The 23,020-nt window shown below is 40.5% G+C and overlaps 1 protein-coding gene across 1 annotated transcript in view; it reads right to left on the reverse strand.

Moving 5' to 3' along the window:
• Window positions 1-1,822: 1,822 nt before the first annotated feature.
• The window catches only part of LOC128572325 (zinc finger protein 98-like), a 28,960-nt gene continuing 7,762 nt past the window's right edge, over window positions 1,823-23,020 (reverse strand). Inside the window, exons 2-4 of the mRNA XM_053572152.1 lie at window positions 19,319-19,445; window positions 18,724-18,819; window positions 1,823-6,514 (exon numbers count right to left, since the gene is read on the reverse strand). Coding sequence (XP_053428127.1) covers window positions 4,545-6,514; window positions 18,724-18,819; window positions 19,319-19,445 — 2,193 coding nt within the window. The 3' untranslated portion in view covers window positions 1,823-4,544. The remainder of the gene's footprint in view (window positions 6,515-18,723; window positions 18,820-19,318; window positions 19,446-23,020) is intronic.

The raw sequence follows: 23,020 nt of genomic DNA on the forward strand, positions 1-23,020 counted from the left end.
AGACTTCCCAACACATTCTATGAAGCAAACATCACCCTGATCCCCAAACCAGGAAAAGACCCAACAAGAAAAGAAAATTATAGACCAATATCACCAATGAATATAGATGCAAAAATATTCAACAAGATCCTAACAAGAAGAATCCAGCAACACATCAAACAAATTATACATCATGACCAAGTCGGTTTTATCCCAGGGTCTCAAGGCTGGTTCAATATACGTAAATCTATAAATGTAATTCAGCACATAAACAAATTAAAAAACAAAGGCCACATATTCTCTCAATTGATGCAGAAAAAGCTTTTGATAATATCCAGCATCATTTTGTGATCAGAACACTTAAGAAAATTGGTATAGAAAGGACATTTCTTAAACTGATAGAGGCCATCTACAGCAAACCCACAGCCAATATCATATTGAATGGAGTTAAATTGGAATCATTTCCACTCAGATCAGGAACCAGACAAGGTTGCCCATTGTCTCCACTGCTCTTTAACATTGTAATGGAAGATTTAGCCATTGCAATTAGGAAATAAAAGGCGATGAAGGGTATCCATATAGGGTCAGAATAGATCAAACTTTCACTGTTCACAGAAGACATGATTGTATATCTGAAAAACACCAGGGATTCTACTGCAACTCTTAGAAGTGATCAAGGAATACAGCAGCGTCTCACGTTACAAAATCAACATTCATAAATCGGTAGCCTTTATATATAACAACAATAGTCAAACTGAAAAAACAGTTAAGGACTCTATCCCATTCACAGTAGAGCCAAAGAAGATGAAATATTTGGGAGTTTATCTAACAAAGGACGTTAAAGATCTCTATAAAGAGAACTATGAAACTTTAAGAAAAGAAATAGCTGAAGATGTTAACAAATGGAAGAACATACCATGCTCATGGCTGGGAAGAATCAACATTGTTAAAATGTCCATAATACCCAAAGCAATATACAATTTTAACACAATCCCTATTAAAGCTCCTCTGTCATACTTTAAAGTTCTTGAAAAAAACAATACTTCGTTTTCTATGGAATCAGAAAAAAACTCAAAAAGCCAACACATTACTCAGAAATAAAAACAAAGCAGGAGGAATCATGCTATCAGACCTCAGACTATACTGTAAATCGACAGTGATCAAAACAGTATGGTACTGGCACAATAACAGGTATATGTATGGAACAGAACAGAGAACCAAGACATAAACCCAGCTTCTTACCGTTATTTAATCTTTGACAAGCCAATTCAAAACATTCAGTGGGGAAAAGATTCCCTATTTAACAAATGGTGCTGGGTGAACTGGCTGGCAACCTGTAGAAGACTGAAATTGGAACCACGCCTTTCACCATTAATTAAGATAGACTCTCACTGGATTAAAGATTTAAACCTAAGACATGAAACTATAAAAATACTAGAAGAGAGTGCAGGTAACCCTCTTAAAGAAATCGGTCTGTGTGAATATTTTATGAGGACCCTTTGGGCAATTGAAGCAGCTTCAAAAATACATTACTGGGAGCTGATCAAACAAAAAAGCTTCTCAACAGCCAAGAACACAGTAAGTAAAGCAAGCAGACAGCCCTCAGAATGGGAGAAGACCTTTGCAGTTTATGTCTCCGACAAAGGTTTAATAACCAGAATCCACAGAGAACTCAAACGTATTAGCAAAAAAAAACAAGTGATCCCATCACAGGCTGGGCAAGGGACTTGAAGAGAAACTTCTCTGAAGGAGACAGGTGCATGGCCTACAGACATAGGAAAAAATGCTCATCATCCTTAATCATCAGAGAAATGCAAATCAAAACTACTACTGGAGTTGGAGGTTGAGTGAGCTGTGTGATGCCACAGCACTCTACCGAGGGCAATAAAGTGAAACTCTGTCTCTAAAATAAATAAATAAATAAAAAAGAATATGGGGAAGGCGGAGGGTGAGAGGATAGGCGGAGGGAGGGTGATTGATGGGATCAAACCTATGGTGCCTCTTACAAGAGTACATATGAAAAGTTAGTAAATGTAGTATATAAATGTCTTAACACAATAACTAAGAAAATGCCAGGAAGGCTATGTTAACTAGTGTGATGAAAATATGTCAAATGGTCTATAAAACCAGTGTATGGTGCCCTCACGATTGCATTAATGTACACAGCTATGATTTAATAATAAAAATAAATAAATAAATAAATAAATAAATAAATTTGATTTAACATTCTGCTTGTGGAATATTTTTTAAGCTTTTAAATATCATGGCTAACTGGATGATGAAATGGATTGCACAGATGAAGAAGAAAAATGGAGATGAGGCAGGGGTAGGTAAGGAGCTACATTACCTGGAAGTGAAGACATTGAGAGAGATATAGGCATAATAAATAATCTGTAGCTGGCAGAGGGAATTCTGAATCTCTATTCTACCATTAGTTTATCTTGCTGAACATGTATATTTTTCTTCCAGGTTTTGGTACCATAAGGTCATATATGGGGACCAGATGTCAGGTTTGTGTTCCTTGTTTTTCTGTTCCAGGTGCAAAAGAATGGTTACTGGTACTTAGACAGTGGAACAAATGAGCATAATAAGTAGATACATGTATGGAAATTTCAACATTAAATGACTACATGATGCAGAGAAGGAATACATCTACATTTTCAAGTGAAGAAGACCATGGATTTAGAAAGATGTTTCCCCTTTATGCTGCTTTTCCAATTCTGTGTTAACTGGTGTGGAGGTATAAATATTCATGATGGGGCAGCATCTGTGGCTCAATGAGTAGGAAGCTGACCCCATATACCGAGGGTGGCGATTTCAAACATAGCCCCAGCCAAACTGCAACAAAAAATAGCCAGGCTTTGTGGCAGATGCCTGTAGTCCCAGCTGCTCAGAAGGCTGAGGCAAGAGAATCACCTGAACCCAAGAGCTGGAGGTTGCTGTGAGCTGTGACGTCATGGCACTCTACCGAGGGCAACAAAGTGAGACTCTGTCTCCAAAAAAAAAAAAAAAAATTATGATTTTTCCTGGAGAGTGGGCAAACGTCCAAAATGTAGAGTCCTCTGATTTTCTATCCCTGTAAGGTGATTTCCAGAAGTTATCATTGTTTTTGTACAATGTGATAGAACTAGTGTAAATTGTACTATGTCAATTAAAATAGGTCACTTCAGCCTACTGTCATGTAAGTTGTATGCACTCTCCAAAAACGTCATTTTGTGGTCTTAGCCATGTCTCCACATTGTGGCCTCTCTACCTCTGAGACTCATCTTTGTAGAGCAAACATCAGTTCAGTTTTTAGAAGTCTTCTTCAAATGCCAGCTTTTCTTTCTAGGAAGCCCCCTCCATTCAATTTTTTCCTGATACTATGGACAAAGGATCTCATAGTATCATCTGCCCCATCTCTCCTTAGCCCAACTAACAGTATAAACACAACATTAAGGCTTTGAGAGATGATTGGCATTTGTAGAGTATTTCATCCACATGAATTATGATTAGAAAAGTGTGAGAAATATTTCTCTATGAATACCCTTATGTACTAAAATGTGTGAGTAGTGGTTATAGGATTTGATACTTTCTTCACATTTGTAGACAGTTTCTCTGTTAAAAACTTTTCATATATAAAAAGGTTTGAGCACAAGTTAAACATTTGTCGAGTTCTTCATATTTGTAGAATTTCCCTTCAACCTAAATTCTATTGTGTACAGAAAATGTGACTATTTCCATAAGACTTTACCACATCTTCATATTGTTACACTGTTTCTCTTGTATGATTTCTCAAGGGCTCAAGACCAGTTTAAACCTTTGCCAAATTATTCCCTTCTGTAAGATTTCTCTTCCGTATAATTTTCTTATGTGTAGTAAGGTTTGAGTTCTAGTTAAAGGCACTGCCACACAGTGCACATTTGAAGAATTTTTCTCCAGTGTGAATTCCTTTTTGCTAAGCAAGTTATCAATACCAGGTAAAGATTCTTCCACTTTCTTCATATTTGGAGGTTTTCTCTTTTATATGATTTTTTTTATGTACAGTGAAGTTTGGATGTGAGTTGAATGTTTTGTCACACTGTTCAGAATGAATTATTATTATTATTTTGTTTTTTTGAGACAAAGTCTCACTTTTTTGCCCTTGGTAGAGTGCCATGTCACAGCTCACAGCAACCTCGAGCTCTTGGGCTTAGGCGATTCTCTTGCCTCTGCCTCCCAAGTAGCTGGGATTATAGGCACCCACTGCAATGCCCAGCTATTTTTTGTTGCAGTTTGGCTGGGGCTGGGTTCAAACGCATCATCCTTGGTACATGGGGCTGGCGCTCTACTCACTGAGCCACAGGAGCCACACCAGAATGAATTATTTTATGTCCAGAGGTTCACATACTGATTAAAGGCTTTGCAAATTGTTGACATATGTAGGGTTTCTTTCCAGAATGAATTCTTTGATGTACAGAAAAGTGTGAGTACTGATTAAAGGCTTGGCCACATTCTGGACATCTGTAGGGTTTCTAGACAGAATTAATTCTTTTATGTACAGAAAAGGTTGGGTTCCAGTTACAGGCTTTCCCACATTCTTGACATTAGTAGTGTTTCTCTCCAGAATGAATTCCTTGATGTTCAGTAAGGGTTGAACTACAATTAAAGGCTTTTCCACAGTCTTGACATTTGTAGGGTTTCTCTCCAGAATGAATTCGTTGATGTCTAGAAAGGTGTGAGTACTGGTTAAAGGCTTTGCCACATTGTTGACATTTGTAGGGTTTCTCTCCAGAATGAATTCTTTTATGTACAGAAAGGTTTGAGTACTGGTTAAAGGCTTTCCCACATTCTTCACATTTGAACGGTTTCTCTCCAGAATGAATTCTTCTATGCACAGAAAGGTTTGAATCATGCTTAAAGGTTTTGCCACATTGTTGACATTTGTAGGGTTTCTCACCAGAATGAATCATTTGATGATTTGTTAGGTTTGAATTAAGGTTAAAGACTTTGCCACATTCTTTGTAGGCTTTCTCTCCAGAATGAATTCTTTGATGTACAGAAAGGCTTGTGTACCGGCTAAAAGCTTTGTCACATTTCTGACATTTGTATGGTTTCTCTCCAGAATGAATTCTTTGATGTACAGAAAGTGTTGAGTACCGGTTAAAGGCACTGCCACATTCTTGACATTTGTAGGGTTTCTCTCCAGAATGAATTCTTTGATGTACAGTAAGACTTGAGTCATGCTTAAATGCTCTGCCACATTTTTGACATTTGTAGGGTTTCTCACCAGAATGAATTCTTTGATGCTTAGTAAGAGCTGAACTACAATTAAAAGCTTTGCCACATTCCTGACATTTGTAGGGTTTCTCTCCAGAATGAATCCTTTGATGTACAGAAAGTGTTGAATACCTAATAAAGGCAATGCCACATTCTTGACATTTGTAGGGTTTCTCTCCAGAATGAATCCTTTTATGTACAGAAAGGTGTGAGTCATCCTTAAAGGCTTTGCCACATTCTTGACATTTGTAGGGTTTCTCACCAGAATGAATTCTCTTATGTCTAGAAAGGTGTGAGTTTCGGTTAAAGGCTTTGCCACATTCTTCACATTTGTAGGGTTTCTCACCAGAATGAATTCTTTGATGTACAGTAAGGGTGGAACTACAATTAAAAGCTTTTCCACATTCTTGACATTTGTAGGGTTTCTCTCCAGAATGAATTCTTTTATGGATTGAAAGGTGTGAGTTCCGGTAAAAGGCTTTACCACATTCTTGACATTTGTAGGGTTTCTCTCCAGAATGAATTCGCTGGTGCACAGAAAGGCTTGAGTAATGCTTAAATGCTTTGCTACATTCTTGACATTTGTAGGGTTTCTCTCCAGAATGAATTTTTTTATGGCTAGAAAGGTGTGAGTAATATTTAAAGGCTTTTCCACATTCTTGACATTTGTAGAGTTTCTCTACACATTGAATTCTTTGATGTACAGAAAGGTGTGAGTACTGGTTGGTAAGTTTATCACATTCTTTACAGTTGTAGGGTTTTCCTTCAGTGTTAATACTCGTATGGTTAAAATATTTTGATCTATGGCTAAGACATTTACCATAATTTTCACACCTGCAGAGTTTCTCTATAGTATGAAGTCTCTTATGTTTAGACAGTCTTGAACAAGATTTGAAGACTTTGCTGCCTTCTTTACATGTGTACTGTTTTTCTCCCATATGGATTATCTTATGTTCAGGAATGTGTGAGCATAGGACACAGGCTTTCCCATACTTTTCACATTTAAAAGTTTTTCGTACTGTATATATTGTCTTATGTCTATTTAGATTTGAAAATTGTCTGAAGACTTTCAAACATTTTCTACATTGGAAAATTTTGCTATGCGTATCTGTTAAACACTGGTCACATTTACTGGAACATCCTTTCTGCTGCTGACACTCATCCACACTTTCCCAGTCTTTTTTTGAGTTAAAATTTTCTGGGCCACACCTTTGATATGATCTCAGGATCTTCTCTGAGAATAAAATATTTGTTCCCAGCTCTTGCAAATAGTCTTGGCTAGAACGATTAGATGCAGCTGAAAGAAATTCAAACAATAACAATTTTAGCCACTGACTTTTTTTCAGGATTGAGAACATATACATATCACATTTTATCTGCAAATCATGCCAAGAACATTAGGAACAGGTATACAAGCACTAATTATCTTCAAGATAAATAAGTGTTCATGTATACTTTGTATTTGTGGGAATTCTAAAAACCAGGTAAGAATTTGCAACACAGCAGGTGATTAATAGTTATAGAGCCAACATAGAGGCTGAATGGGTTGGCCCATGTTTGTAATACCAGACCTCTGGGAGACTGAAGTGAATGCATCACTTGATCACATGTGTTTGAGACCAACCTAAGCAAGACTAACACTCTAAGCTAGGTGTGGTGGCTCATGAGTATAATTCTAGGAGTCCAAGGCCGGTAGATTCCTGGAGCACAGGAGTTCAAGACAAACCTGAGCAAGAGGAGACCCTGTATCTACAAATAGCCAGACATTGTGGTGGGCACCTGTAGTCCCAGCTGCTTGGGAGGCTGAGGCAAGAGAATCACTTGAGCCCAGGAGTTTGATGTTGATGTGAGCTGTGACACCACAGTACTTTACCAAGGATGACAAAGTGAGACTCAGTCTCAAAGGAAGAAAAAGAGTAAGACTCCATGTCCCTCACAAACACAAAAATTAGTTGGGCATGGTAGCACATGCCTATAGTCCAGCAATTTATGAGGCCAAGACAAGAAGATCTCTTCAGCCCAGGAGATTGAGGAGGTTGTGAGCTATGACAACACCTCTGACAAAACACTCTACCAAGTGTGACAGAAACTCTGTCCCAAACACATAAATAAATAAATTTGTATATAAATATATAAAAGGAAAGGAAAAATTTAGTAAATAATAATAAAATGAGCAAAACAGAATGAAAAAGGAAGTTTGTCATATTTCCACACCACAGACTTTACCCTATCTGAAGACAGTGTGGTATATATCCAAGTAAAATTATAAATTTCAGCCTTGTTCCCAAAAGAAAAATAGTGACACTAGAGTTAAACCTTCTTGTTTCAAGGCCTTTCCAAACAAAGGTTGGTGTCTCCCATGGCTGAGGGTGCTGAAAGAAATGGTGGTATGGTTTATAAGACAGACCAGAGGTGCTGAAACCAAAGGGAACATTTTGTTACAGCAGCAGAGAGACTCCAAGACAACAGACAGATTCGGTCTAGAAAGTGATGACAAGCTCTTCAAAGGAAATAGGGGAAAATAACAGCACAATTCCACAGGCAAAACACTGCCAGAATGTAATGGTCCTCACTTTCTTACTATTATGCGCGTCAGAGTCTTGTAGGATAAATCCATATCACAAAGGTGATTTGTGAAAGGTGGCTTTTCTAATTCATAAAAATCAATGAGAGGTTATAAAATGTACAAAATATTAGGGTGGCATGATGATCTTGTTCAGTCTGGTCTCAAATCCATGAGCTCAGGCAATCCACCCGCCTCGAAATCCCAGCGTGCTAGGATTACAGGCATGAGCCACCATGCCTGCCTGTCCTTTCAAAAATTATCTTCACATTAGACAAATGTTCCATACAAATATAATATGTGTTAAAATTAAGACAGGTTGCATAACTATTCACCTACAGGATAAACAACAATTGTCCAACAACCATGAGAAAATGTACTATTCATAAACCAAATATGCAGGCGGTGCCTGTGCCTCAAGGAGTAGGGCGCCGGTCCCACATTCCGGAGGTGATGGGTTCAAACCCAGCCCTAGCCAAAAACTGCAACAACAATAACAACAACAAAAAAATAAAATAAAATAAGCTCATAAACCAAATATGTATAACACATAAGCAAATGAAGAGGAAAATAAAATTTCCAATAGACATGTGATTGATTTATATTTAACTTTTGTTCTCAATGTCTTAAAGTATACAGAGTTTAATAGTGTCATAAAAAAAGTGTCATACAAAATTATAATATACAAAGTGTCCCAGAACTACTCATAGATAGGAAACTGATATTATATATATATATATATATAAATATATATATAACTGACATTATATATGTGTGTGTGTATATATATACATACATATATATATTTTGGTGGGGGGGACAGAGCCTCAAGCTGCTGCCCTGGGTAGAATGCTGTGGTGTCATAGCTCACAGCAACCTCCAACTATTGGGCTCAAGTGATCCTCTTGCCTCAGTTTTTCTATTTTTTTAGTAGAGATGGAGTCTCTACTTTTTGCTCAGGCTGGTCTGAACTCATGAGCTCAAGCAATTCACACTAGGATTATAGGCATGAACTACTGTGCCTGGCCTATATTTAATTTTTTTTTTTAATTTTTTTGAGACAGAGTCTCACTACATTGCCCTCGGTAGAATGCTGAGGTGTCACAGCTCACAGCAACCTCAAACTCTTGGGCTTAAGCAATTCTCTTGCCTCAGCCTCCCAAGTAGCTGGGAGTACAGGCACCTACCACAATGCCTGGCTATTTTTTGGTTGCAATTGTCATTGTTGTTTAATAGGCCCAGGCTGGCATTGAATTTGCCACCTTGCATATATGTAGCCGGCGCCCTATTCACTGAGCTACAGGCGCCCAGCCTATATTTTATATTTTTCATATTTTTATTTTAACACATAGAAAAATACATAGGAAAATTATATTATGAATATTTTGTAAATAATAGTACATTTAGCTACAATTTTCAATTTTTCCTATGCTTGTACATCTGGCAAATTTTGAAATATCCTGTATAGGTAAAAACTACAAATGAAATTGAGGTAAGGTTACCCATTTGAAAAAGTTAAAAGAGGGCAGAGAGCAATGGCTCATATCTGTAAGCCTAACCCTCTGGGGGATACAACCAAGTGGATGGCAGGAGCTCACTATCACTTTTCAAAGTAGAAATATAGATGGCTGGGCAGCGCCTATGGCTCAAAGAAGTAGGGCGCTGGCCCCATATGCCGGAGGTGGCGGATTCAAACTCAGCCCCAGACAAAAACTGCAAAAAGAAAAATAAAAAGAAAAGAAATATAGATGGCCAATAATCCATTTATTTGAAAAGATGCTTAAAGTACTTATTATTAGAGAAATGCAAAGTGAAATCACAATGAAGTATTACATCATAATCACAATGAACACTAAAAAAAGTTTGTCACGGATACCAAGAAATTGGACACTTTTTTTTTTGGTGGGGGGGTGGGGACAGAGTCTTAGGCTGTTTACCTAGGTTATGTAGAGTGCCGTAGTGTCACAGCTTACAGCAACCTCAAACTCTTGGGCTTAAGTGATCCTCTTGCCTCAGCCTCACAAGTAGCTGGGACTACAGGCGCCCACCACAACACCTGGATTTTTTTTTTTTTTTTTGGTTATAGTTGTTATTATTGTTTGGCCACCCAAGCTGGATTTGAACCCACTAGCTCTGGTATATGTGGCTGGTGCCCTAGCCACTTGAGCTACAGGCGCCGGGCCGAAAGTGGACACATTTTTTAAATGTTGGTGAGGAAAAATGTTTCAGACACTATTAAAATGTACAAAGCTTTCAAAGAAAACTAAAGTGAAAGGTCATTATTTGGCTAAGGTACCAGCTACATACAACTGAGCTGGCGAGTTCGAATCTAGCCCAGGCCTACCAAACGACAATGATGGCTGCAACAAAAAAATAGCCAGGTATTGTGGTGGGTGCCTGTAGTCCCAGCTACTTGGGAGGCGGAGGCAGGAGACTCACTTGAGCCCAGGAGTTGGAGGTTATTGTGAGCTGTGATGCCACGGCACTCTACCCAGGGTGACAGCGTGAGGCTCTATCTCAAAAAAAAAAAAACAAAACGGTAAAAAGGGCGGCGCCTGTGGCTCAGTGAGTAGGGCGATGGCCCCATATGCCGAGGGTGGCGGATTCAAGCCCAGCCCTGGCCAGACTGCAACAAAAAAATAGCCGGGCGTTGTGGCGGGCGCCTGTAGTCCCAGCTACTCCGGAGGCTGAGGCAAGAGAATGGCGTAAGCCCAAGAGTTAGGGGTTGCTGTGAGCCGTGTGACGCCACTGCACTCTACCAAGGGCGGTACAGTGAGACTCTGTCTCTACAAAAAAAAAAAAAAGGTAAAAAAAGAAAGGTCATTATTTGATCCAGCAATCTCATGGCTGGGTATATATCCAAAACATACACTGCAGAAAAGGGAAGATTCAAGTTCTCACTCACAGTCATTGCACCATTATTCATAAAATGGAAGACACTGTCAAGTGTACTGGCTCACACTGCAATCCTAGCACTCTGGGAGGCTGAGGTGGGTAGATAGCTGGAGCTCAGGAGTTTGCCACCAGCCTGATTAAGAGCCAGACCACGTCTCTAGTAAAAATAGAAAAAGTAGCTGAGTGTTGTGGCCTGTAGTCCCAGATACTTAGGAGGCTGAGGCAAGAGGATTACTTGAGCCCAGGAGTTTGAGATTCTTGGGAGCTATGACACAACCACATTCTTCCCAGGACACTCTACCTGGGTCGACAAAGCGAGACTGTCTAAAAAAAAAAGAAGCTAAGAGGTATAAGCAACACAGATGTCAAAATATGTGGCCTGTACAGACAATGCAGTATTATCCAGCATTAAAACAGAAAATCTTCCCACAGCTAAGGATAAGGGCAAACCTTAAGACTATCGTGTTAACTGAAATAAGCCACAACAATGTGACAGTACCTGGTTACACTTAATATGATGGATCTTAAGTAGTGAAACTCACAGAAACAGAAAGCAGAACAAAGGCTGACAAAGACTGAAGAGAGGGTAAAATGAGCAGAGATTCTGGAAAACGCACTATTACTTTTCCAAGATGTAAAGATTATAGAGGTCTTGTGCCTAACAATGTAAATACACTTAATACTACAGAAACACAGAGAGATTGAAGGTGGTATATTGTGTTTTCGCCAAAATTAAAATTGTAATGGGGTAACTAAAATAGTTACAAAGTTTCTCAAATATTACCTGAATACTAAAAAAGCTTTTTCCTCTCAAAAAGAGAATATAGATTCATCGATACACACATGTCAAGATTAAGGCTATTTCCCTGACTGTTAACCGAGACAGCACAAAACAACCACTGAATGACCCAGGAAAAGAAACATTCAAGATAAGCTATAAACAAACTTTGGGCAATATTTATCTAAAAACACACACGGGGATCATCAGTAGTAAACTATAGCTGACTCATTTTTTTAAGAGACAGAGTTTCACTTTGTCACCGTTGGTAGAGTACCGTAGCATCACAGCTCACAGCAACCTCCAGCTCTTGGGCTTAGGTGATTCTCTTGCCCCAGCCTCCCGAGTACCTGGGACTATAGGTGCCCGCCACAACGCCTGGCTATTTTGTTGTTGTTGTTGCAGTTTGGCCGGGGGCTGAGTTCAAACCCACCACCCTCAGTATATGGGGCCAGCGCCCTACTCACTGAGCCACAGGCACCGCCCTGCTGATTCATTTTTTAATTGAACAACATATTAAAGTATATAAAAGAGTTGAGGTTTCATCTAAAATTATAATACACAGGTGAAACCGAACACAAAATACAGGTATAAAAATCTACCATGATAAGATACACACTAACATGGAATTGCAAAACAAGAATAAAAAATTAAGACATTAAATTCTTTATACAACATTGCTATAACATTTTTTTAAAAATTCAAGGTCACCTGGGGTGGCTCACACCTGTAATCCTACCACTTTTAGTGGTTGATGTGGGAGAAATGCTTGAGCTCAGAAGTTTGACACCAGCCTGAGCAACAGTGAGACACTGTCTCTACTAAAAGAAGAAAAACATAGCCAGGAGTTGTGGTGGGCACCAGTAGTTCCAGCTATTTGGGAAGCTGACGCAGGAGGATTGCTTGAACCTAGGTGTTGGACATTGTTTTAAGCTGGTATGATGCTATAGCATTCTAGCCCAAGTAACAGAGTGAGGCTCCATCTCAAACAAAAATTCTTTCTAGATAACTACAATGTTCCACTGTGAGTATGGACTGTTCGAAAGCAGGTATTTTTTTCTTAGTATTAGTGAACATTTTATTGACTGATAGCAGGTATACTGAATATTTTTGTGGTGCATATGGCAATAAAATTTAATGGAAAATGTACTATTTATTACTGTGAGGGACTTCTCAGAAAATGTTAATAGACATTTAAAAATAGTAAAGATAATTTTTATTATGTTATTAATATATTGCTATTTTAACAAAAACTGAGGTTTAATTTACCCCTTAGCAGCAATCAAAAAACATTTATGTGTGGCACTGGGAGTTGTGGCGGGCTCCTGTATTCCCAGCTACTTGGGAGGCTAAGGCAAGAGACTCACCTAAGCCCAAGAGCTGGAGGATGCTGTGAGCCGTGATGCCACAGCACTGTGCCAAGGTGTAGAGTGTCTTAGAAAAAAAAAATTTGTAAGTAAAATAAAAATATGAACTAGGTAAACTGCAATAAGTCATAATATGTAAAATAAACATTTTGGAAAAATTAAAATATAATTTAGATATAGGTTGAGGAAAGTGATGAAAAATCGGCTGATTTCTTTTTGCCCGCAGTAAACTAGAACTTTCAAGTGAGCCTTTTATTTATTTATTTTGAGACAGTCTCACTCTGTTGCCCTCAGTAGTGTGCCATGGCGTCACAGCTCATAGCAACCTCAAACTTCTGGGCTTAAGTGATTCTCCTGCCTCAGCCTCCCAGTAGCTAGGACTACAGGGGCCCATCACAATGCCTGGCTATTTTTTGTTACAGTTGTCATTGTGGTTTTAGCTGGCCCAGGCTGGATTTGGACCCGCTAGCCTTGGTGTATGTGGCTGGCACCACAACTACTGTGCTATAGGTGCCGAGCCTCAAGTGAGCCTTTTAATAAATATGGAATGCCTACTTATTCTCTAAATTACTTCTTACAAAAGTTAGAATTCTAACATATAGTTCTGAATATTTAGATTTAAAATTTCAGAAAATTCAAAACGGTACAATAGAAGCCCCATGTTCATGTGTTCCTCCCATAGGTAACAAAAATTTGGGAGCCATCTATGGGAAAAAAGGTTTAATGACACCCAGCACTGTGACTCACGCCTGCCGTTTCACCTACTTAGAGGCTGAGGTGAGAGGATCACTTTAGCCCAGCAGTTTGACACCAGTGAGATACCATCTCACTAAAAGTAATTTTATGAGAGCTTTAAGATCCAGGGAGGAGATTGTGAAATTCTCCTAATGCCTTTAAGGAAGGTCATTTGGAGAAGGTAGACCCTCATTTACTTGGCAAACTAGAGGACCCCTGGTCTTGGTTACTGACTGGAGAATGACCTGCTCAACTTTGTCTCATTGAGAATTCTAAAGTGACCATGTGGGCCTCTCCAACCCAGCCGGAGACCTGGAGCGAGATGCACACTTGTGACCATGCAGACAGGCCTGCAGATCCTGGCATTGTGTGTGTATGTTTTTGTTTTTGGTTTTTTTTAAGAATATTTAATGACCTTTTTTTTTCTTTTTGAGACAGAGTTTCATTTGTCACCCTCGGTAGAGTACCCTGGCATCACAGCTCACAGCCAACCTGAAACTCTTAGGCTCAAGCGATTCTCTTGTCTTAGCCTCCCGAGTAGCTGGGACTATAAGCGCCCACCAGAATGCCCAGCTGTTCTTTTTGGGGTTTTTTTGTTTTGTTTTGTTTTGTTTTGTTTTGTTTTGAGACAGAGCCTTGAGCTGTCGCCCTAGGTAGAGTACCGTGGCATCACAGATCACAGCAACCTCCAACTCCTGGGCTCAAGTGACTCTCCTGCCTCTACCTCCCAAGTAGCCGGGACTACAGGCACCCACCACAGCACCTGGCTATTTTTTTTGGTTGCAGCCATCATTGTTGTTTGGCAGGCCCAGGCTGGATTTGAACCCGTCAGTTCAGCTATATGTGTCTGACACCTTAGCCGCTTGAGCCACAGGCACTGAACCTTGTTTGTTTTTTTTGTTTTTCAGAGATGGAGTCTTGCTTTTGCTCAGGCTGATCTCAGAACCTGTGATCTCCGGAAATCCACCTGCTTCAGCCTCCCAGAGTGCTAGGATTATAGACGTGAGGCACAGTGCCCGGCTGTGTCTATGTGTTTATATAACTATTTGTGTGAATTTACAAATATATACACACAGTTGAACCTCTATAGTTGGCCATCTCCCTACACTGACCATCTCCTCAAGTTGATGTGATTTTCATAGACCAGACACGCACATGTGTGTATTGGTAGAGCAGGCCTAGTTCATTATGCTAATCACCTCTGCATGTTGACAGGTTTGTTACAGTCTCTTGAGTGATCAACTTACAGAGGTTCTGCTGTGGGTGGGTGGGTGTGTGTGTGAATAACACAGTCCTGATAAGCATATCTATAAGCCAGAGAGAATTATAAAATAATAGTTATTTTGTAACAACAGATATGTTAATACATCCTCAGGAATACTCTAAACTCCACAATGACAGTATATTTAAGAAATGTAGGGGGCGGCGCCTGAGGCTCAGTGAGTAGGGCGCCGGCCCCATATACTGAGGGTGGCAGGTTCAAACCCAGCCCCGGCCAAACTGCAACAAAAAATAGCCGGGAGTTGTGGCGGGTGCCTGTAGTGGCAGCTGCTCGGGAGGCTGAGGCAAGAGAATCGCATAAGCCCAAGAGTTAGAGGTTGCTGTGAGCCGTGTGACGCCACGGCACTCTACCCAAGGGCGGTACAGTAAGACTCTGTCTCTACACACACAAAAAAAAACGTAGGGCAGCGCCTGTGGCTCAAAGGGGTAGGGCGCCGGCCCCATATGTCACAGGTGGTGGGTTCAAACCCAGCCCCGGCCAAAAACTGCAAAAAAAAAAAAAGAAGAAATGTAGCTTCCAGAGGTGGCACCCATAGTTCAAGTGGCTAAGGCACCAGCCACATATACCATAGTTGGCAGGTTCGAATCTGGCTGGAGCCTTCTAAACAATGACAACTACAACCAAAAAATAGCCAGACATTGTAGTAGGCACCTATAGTCCCAGCTACTTGGGAGGCTGAGGCAAGAGAATCGCTTAACCCCAGGAGTTGGAGGTTGCTGTGAGCTGTAACACCATGTCACCCTACCCAGGGCGATGGCTTGAGGCTCTGTCTCAAAAATAATAAATAAATAAATAAGAAGAGTCTGAGGTTTCTGTGAGCCATGATGTCACGTACTCTACCGAGAGTGACAGAGTGATAGATACTGTCTATAAAAAAAAAGAAAGAAAGAAATTTATCTACCAGAAGTGGGCACTCACGCCTCTTATCCTATCACTCAGGGATGCCAAGGTGGGTAGACTGCTTGAGCTCAGGAGGTCAAGACCAGCCTGAGCAAGAGGGAGACACCAATTCTACTAAAAATTGCAAAACAAACCATATGTAGTAGAAGGTGCCTGTATCCCAGCTACTTGGGAAGCTGAGGCAAGAGGATCACTTGAGCCCAAGAGTTTAAGGTTCCAAAGAGCTATGATGCCATGGCACATGACTCTGATTCAAAAAATCAAAACAAAAAAAGAATTGTAGGGAGTAGATACTTTTAACTATATTAAGGCTGACAGATTAAAGCATATAGAAATTAAATTATTCAGGCTTGGCGCATGTAGCTCAATGGCTAGAGCACCAGCACATACAATGGAGCTGGCAGGTTCAAATCCAGCCTGGGGGCCTGCCAAACAACAAGGAGAACTAGAACCAAAAATAGCCAGGTGTTGTGGCAGGCGCCTATAGTCCCAGTTACTTGGGAGGCTGAGGCAAGAGAATCGCTTAAGCCCGAGAGTTGGAGGTTGCTGTGATCTGTGACACAGATCTATGGCACTCTACTGAGGGGGACATACTGAGACTGTCTCAAAAGTAAATAAGTTAATTAATTATTCATCACAGTCCATATAAAAACAAAATTTTGAACTTAACTAACATTATATATTCTTATGTTTTGGGGGATTTTTAGTGTTCTGATAAAATTACTGACTATAATTCCTTCAGAATCTTATTTAAAGCTTCACAGCATAAAAAAGTGGCTTAAGGCACCAGCCACATACACCTGAGCTGGCGGGTTTGTATACAGCCCGGGCCCACCAAACAACAATGATGGCTGCAACCAAAAATTAGCTGGGCATTCTGGCAGGTGCTTGTAGTCCCAGCTACTTGGGAGGCAGAGGCAGGAGAATCACTTGAGCCCAGGAGTTGGAGGTTGCTGTGAGCTGTGATGCCACAGCTCTCTACCCAGGGCAACAGCTTGAGGCTCTGTCTCCAAAAAAAAAAAAAAAAGTATAAAGCAGAAAACATACAACAACTATTGGTGGTGTTCCTGGGATTTTTGAACCAAATACTAATATCACCACTTTACTCACATATTTTGGATATGATGCTAAAGAAATATAAACTTTTTTTTCAGACACAATCTAATTCTGTTGCCCAGGCTAGAATGTCATAGTATCAGCCTAACTTAAAACAACTTCAAACTCAGTGGATCAAGCAATCCTCCACCCTCACCTCCCACACACCCCCAGTAGGTTGCAACAAGCAACCACTACAATGCCTACCAAATTTTCTATTTTTACTAGACACTGCCTCGCACTCTTGTTTCAACTGGTTTCACACTCCTGAGCTCAAAAATTGTCCCACCTTGGGTCCCAGAGTGCTAAGATTACAGGTGTAAGCCCCCACACTGTAGCAGCCCATATAGCCTATGGCTAGGAGAAGTGAGAGTTATAAGAAACACCTGTATAGCTCAATAATGAAACACCTTGGTGAAAAGGGCATGGGGAGGGGGATTTAGCTCTCCTAACAAGCATGAGAGAGCTCTTGAGACGAGAGCATTAGTAGATTGGCAGTCTCTACACCTGTGGTGTTAAGAGTCACAAGATCACCTCTATATTAGGCTAGAGGAGAAGGCAGTGGGAAGCGAATGTACCTTCTATCACTATCTGTCACTTCTCCTGCCTGCAGAACGTCAGCACGGCCCCTCTCTCTGGGAAAGGCTGCTAAGCTCTATTCTTCTAAGACTGTTTTTCTCTCCTTCTGCTAAAGTAAATAGCCCTCAAGCACCTAAGAGCAATTGTTCCTGAGTGAGATAACAGCATATTGGTGCATCTGGAACATACCTAGATAAGCAAGGGGCCAGAGACCTGGCCAGTCCCAGGCCCTGACAATTGGCATCACCACACCCAACCTAAAGAATATTAAAAAAAATTTTCACAGAGATACTCAAAAATACACAAATATCTTATGTTCTTAAATGCAAGGGAAGAGTAGTCACATCCTGCTGACATGTAACCCTTAGAAAATTCTTGTATTTGCACTGTAACCTAGAAGAAATATCACTGAAAAGTAGTCTTTCTGGAAATTAAAAACAAGAACAGATATAGTGGCTCACAAATATAAATCTCTAGGAAGCCAAGGTGGAAGGATTGCTTTAGCTCAGAAGTTCAAGACCAACCTCAGTAAGTGGGAGAAACTCTCTCTACTAAAAAAAATAGCAAAACCTTTAGCTAGGCACTGTGGACAAATCTATAATCCTGGCTACTTGGGAGATTGAGCTAGAAAAATCACTTGAACCCAGTAGCTTGAGGTTGCTCTGTGCTAGGCTGATGCCATGGCACTGTAGTGTTAGGCAAGAGAGGGAGACTCTGTGTCAAAAGAAAATATAGCTGGGTGTCATGACAGGTGTCTGTAGTTCCAGCTACTTGGGAGACTGAGGCAGAAGACTTGCCTAAGCCCAAGAGCTGGAGGTTGCTGTGAGCTGTGATGCCACAGCACTCTACTGAGGGCAACAGAGTGAGACTCTGTCTCTAAAAAAAAAAAAAAAGGCGGCTCCTGTGGCTCAAAGGAGTAGGGCGCCGGCCCCATATGCCAGAGGTGGCAGGTTCAAACCCAGCCCTGGCCAAAAACTGCAAAAAAAATGAAAGAAAGAAAGAAAAGAAAAATTAAAAAATAAAAATAGGAACAGAGGTGCCCTTCAGTAAAAATAACAGAAAGCTAAGCTTCAAAGAAATCTTGTCCATTGCAGCTGCACTTCCATAATCACATTTTATTGTTTGGTTTCCTCCTTCAACTTTGGACCTCTCATCAGTGTTTTTTTGTTTGTTTGTTTGTTTTTTGTGGTTTTTGGCCAGGGCTGGGTTTGAACCCGCCACCTCCAGCATATGGGACTGGTGCCCTACTCCTTGAGCCACAGGCGCCATCCTCTCTCCACTAGTGTTATCTGCTCCATTCACTCCAACTTACCTGGGTGCTTGACTACTGTCTGGTGTGTCTTCACCTTCCAGGGTTCTTTCCTTTGCTCCAGACAGGTGATGAGGTCTGGCTTAGAGAGAGTAAGACCTGTTGTATTAGAAAAAAGAAATATGACTCTCATTGGGAATCTCCGACTGGCAATCTAATACCTTGCTAAAGTAGAGAAAAGAACAATTTTTGAAAATCCTGAAATAATATTCCCCAAATAAAGGTTCCTACAAGAACCTTTAGAATCTTTAAAAAATATTTAAAGTTAGACTATTTTTAATTCCACTATGCAGTACTTCTGAAATAAAATTTGGTGCTAGAAATCACTTAAAGGTATGGGTAACAACTTATGCTAACAAATTTCTGACATTATCATTTACCTAGCGAGGTATATAAATCAGCTCAAAGAACAGTAAGATTAATGCCAAAATAAAGCTTCTGCAATACTTCTTCTTCTATATCAAGAAATTCTTAAGTTTTCCTTAGAAACAAGAACCTGAAACTAATGCAGTCAAAGAAACTCCATAACAACCTTGTATAGGGAAGGAATATGAAATATTAGTGTAGTCCAGAAACTGTGTATTTAAGTTATCCTCACCTAGGAAGACCAGGTTTCTGTAGTTCTCTAACATGACATCCCAGTACAAATTCTGCTGAGCAGGGTCCAGGCAGGCCCACTCATCCATAGAGAACTCTATAGACACGTCTTTGAACGTCAACAGTGCCTGAAAAACAAACATACTTACCAAGAAGCCAAGGGGAAATTGAATTTTACTTTATTGTTAAATGAGTGAAGAGAACTCTTGCTGATTTATATGAGCAACTGGAATTATATAATTAAGTATGGAAGAAAGAGATATATTCCCTCAATGATTCTCTAACTGAAGAAAGGGGATGGGATAACATCCAGAAAACCAGGGTAGACACTATACTTATTTTTTTTGGTTTACACAGTATAAATAAAAGGCCACCAATACAGGGATGTATTCTTTTTGCCTTATTTATATAATATAGTATTAATTGTGTATATTTTTAAATTAAAATGTCATGGTGAGTTAAATAGTATCTTAAAATTTCAATGTATAGGCGGTGCCTGTAGCTCAGAGGGTAAGGGCGCCAGCCACATACACCGAGGTAGGCCAGTTCAAACCTGGCCCGGGCCTGCTAAACAACAATGATAACTGCAACAAAAAATAGCTGGGTGTTGTGGTGGGCACCTGTAGTCCCAGCTAAATGGGAGGCTGATGCAAGAGAATCACTTAAGCGCAAGAGTTACAGGTTGCTGTGAGCTATGATGCCACAGTACTCTACAAGGGGTGACATAGTGAGAGTCTGTCCCCCCCCCGAACAAAAAAAATTCAACGTGTACAAGTAGGAACTGGATCTGATCTTGATAAAATGCAGATATTTATTCAGAAGCTATGGGGTGAAGTTTCAATTTCTAAATTATAAACAAGCTCAACAGGAATGCCAATGCTTCTATTCTATGATAATATTTTCTCAAACATGCAGTGAACTACATGTAGACACTGGATTTATCCCAGTTGATTTCTGAACCAGTAAACAAAGATGACAACCTTTACTTTCCAAAGCAAGGTATGAAAGAGAATCTAAGAAGAAAGGGATGCTTCCTCAATAAATGTTTTGTTTGTGCACATTAGTGATATCTCCTCAAGTACTTATTAACAAAACAGAAGATATCCTGAACTCTGTAATGTAATACATATCAAAGAACACTGTAACTGAGCGAATAAAATTAACATAAACTGTAACAGCCAAATTAATATCAGGTGCTGATTCACAAATGCAAATGCAACATCACTGCTATGACAGTACTGGCTAGAAAAAGTAAGTCATAATCTGATAAATACCATTTAAAAAAAAAAAAAAACCTTGGGAAAGAAAGTTCAAGGTACAAATATCTGCCATGTTTTCTAATCTCTAATTGTGTCTTTAAATAGTCATTTTTAGCATCCTAAAAAGCAAGTCCTTTCTTTCTTTTTTAAAGCAAGTCTATTTGAATTATTCTGGTTTTCAGAACTTTGAATTACTTTTGGAAGTTAATGCCATCTTATTTCAAAATGCATGTACTTCATCTTAGCCTACATAGAGCTGATGGAAATTCTAGATGGAACCAAAACAGTACATATTTCCTTTCTTTGCTAATATCCAATGACTCAACCTCATCCACAAAGGTAATCTTAGGTATTCACATTTTCCCATCTTTAAAAGGCAAAAAAGGAAGATTTGCAGTATTGTACAACTTTTTTTTGTAGAACATGAGTTTACAGTGGGAATTTTGCAGGGCATATGAGAAGCTAGATGGAAAGAATGGAGGTAGGGGAGGATTTCTCAGAGCCTCTTGACTATTGTAAAAAAAGGGCAGAAGAGTATTATTTGAAATAAACTCATTAGGCAGGAACATCACAAGTAGAGAAATAAAGGTCTGTAAATTCTAAGAACATGATATTGCAGGAGATAAAATGGGCACAGCCCTGGACCTTGAACACATTTACCCAAGAAGCAATTATTTTTTTCTCTTTCTTCTCCTTCCCTTGATTTCCTTCTCAGTCGAGATTACCTGCATAGATTCCACCTGCGTCTTGATAATATGGCTTTAAAGAAACCTGCATACCCCCTTCACCTGCTACCACTATATCCACAGGCAGAGGGACCTAGAAGTACAGAATAAATGTCACCCTTTCCTGTTCTTTTTTCTTTCTTGAGACAGAGGCTCAAGCTATCACCCTGGGTACAGTGTGGTGGCATCACAGCTCACAGCAACCTCCGACTCCTGGGCTTAAGCAATTCTCCTGCCTCAGCCTCCCAAGTAGCTGGGACTACAGGTGCCCACCACAACATCCGGCTATTTTTTGGTTGCAGCCATCATTGCAGCTTGGCGGGCCCAGGCTGGATTCGAACCCACCAGCTCAGGTGTATGTGGCTGGCACCTTAGCCCCTTGAGCCACAGGCGCCGAGCCTTTTCCTGCTCTTTATCACAGGAGAATCAGGAAGAAGGAGGTTCCACATAAAGACCCAAGCACAAGTTTCTTATTTCTTGGACTCCTGTGCCCTTCCCTGCCAGCAATTTCTAATATGGAAAAGGAAATATGGCCCTGTGACCTCTTTCTGGCAAACAAAGTAAATAAACTCAGCTGTCTTAAACGTATCTAGAAATCCTCTTGCTTGACACTGGCCTAACCTTAGTACCACATGGAAGAACTTAATTAAAATCATATGGGTGACACGACCCAGAGTAATAAAATTTGTGGGCAGGAAGAATCACAGATGATGGTGCTTCTTCAAACTGCCCATGGATTCCTAACTGGAAGCCTGGGCTGAGGACCAGCTAAGCATCACCTCTCAGGATTTAAAATGCATACAAGTTATTTTGTATTATGCCCACTCTATGTGATTCTGCAACAGCAGTAGTTACTCTTATCTTCAAGCAAATAATCACTTTTTTTTATACAATACTTATTTATGTCCTTGCTTCAGAAATTTAGGAAGAAGGCCAGACGCGGTGGCTCACACCTGTAATCCTAGCACCTGGGAGGCCAAGGCAGGTGGATTGCCTGAGCTCATGGATTCAAGACCAGCCTGAGCCAGAGCAAGGCCTCATCTCTAAAAATAGCTGGGCATTGTGGTGGGTGCTCATAGTCCCAGCTACTCAGGAGGCTGAGGCAAGAGAACTGCTTGAGCCCCAGAGTTTGAGGTTGCTATGAGCTCTACAGCACTCTACCAAGGGTGACAAAGTCTCTGTCTCAAAGAAAAAAGAAAAAGAATTTCAGGAAAGGTTTTTTGTTTTTTTTTTTTTTGTAGAGACAGAGTCTCACTTTATGGCCCTTGGTAGAGTGCCATGGCATCACACAGCTCACAGCAACCTCCAACTCCTGGGCTTAAGCAATTCTCTTGCCTCAGCCTCCCAAGTAGCTGGGACTACAGGCACCCGCCACAGCGCCCAGCTATTTTTTGGTTGCAGTTCAGCCGGGGTCAGGTTTGAAACCGCCACCCTCAGTATATGGGGCCGATGCCTTACCGACTGAGCCACAGGCGCAGCCCTTCAGGAAAGGTTTTTGTTTTTTTTTTTGAGACAGAGCCTCAAGCCATTGCCCTGGGTAGAGTGCCATGGCATCACAACTCACAGCAACTTCCAATTCCGTGGCTCAAGTGAGTCTCCTGCCTCCACCTCCCAAGTAGCTGGGACTACAGGCGCCTGCCAGAACACCCAGCTATTTTTTGGTTGCAGCCATCATTGTTGTTTGGCAGGCCCAGGCTGGATTGGAACCCGCCAGCTCAG

This window comes from Nycticebus coucang, chromosome 20, assembly GCF_027406575.1.
Source record: "Nycticebus coucang isolate mNycCou1 chromosome 20, mNycCou1.pri, whole genome shotgun sequence".
NCBI lineage: Eukaryota > Metazoa > Chordata > Mammalia > Primates > Lorisidae > Nycticebus > Nycticebus coucang.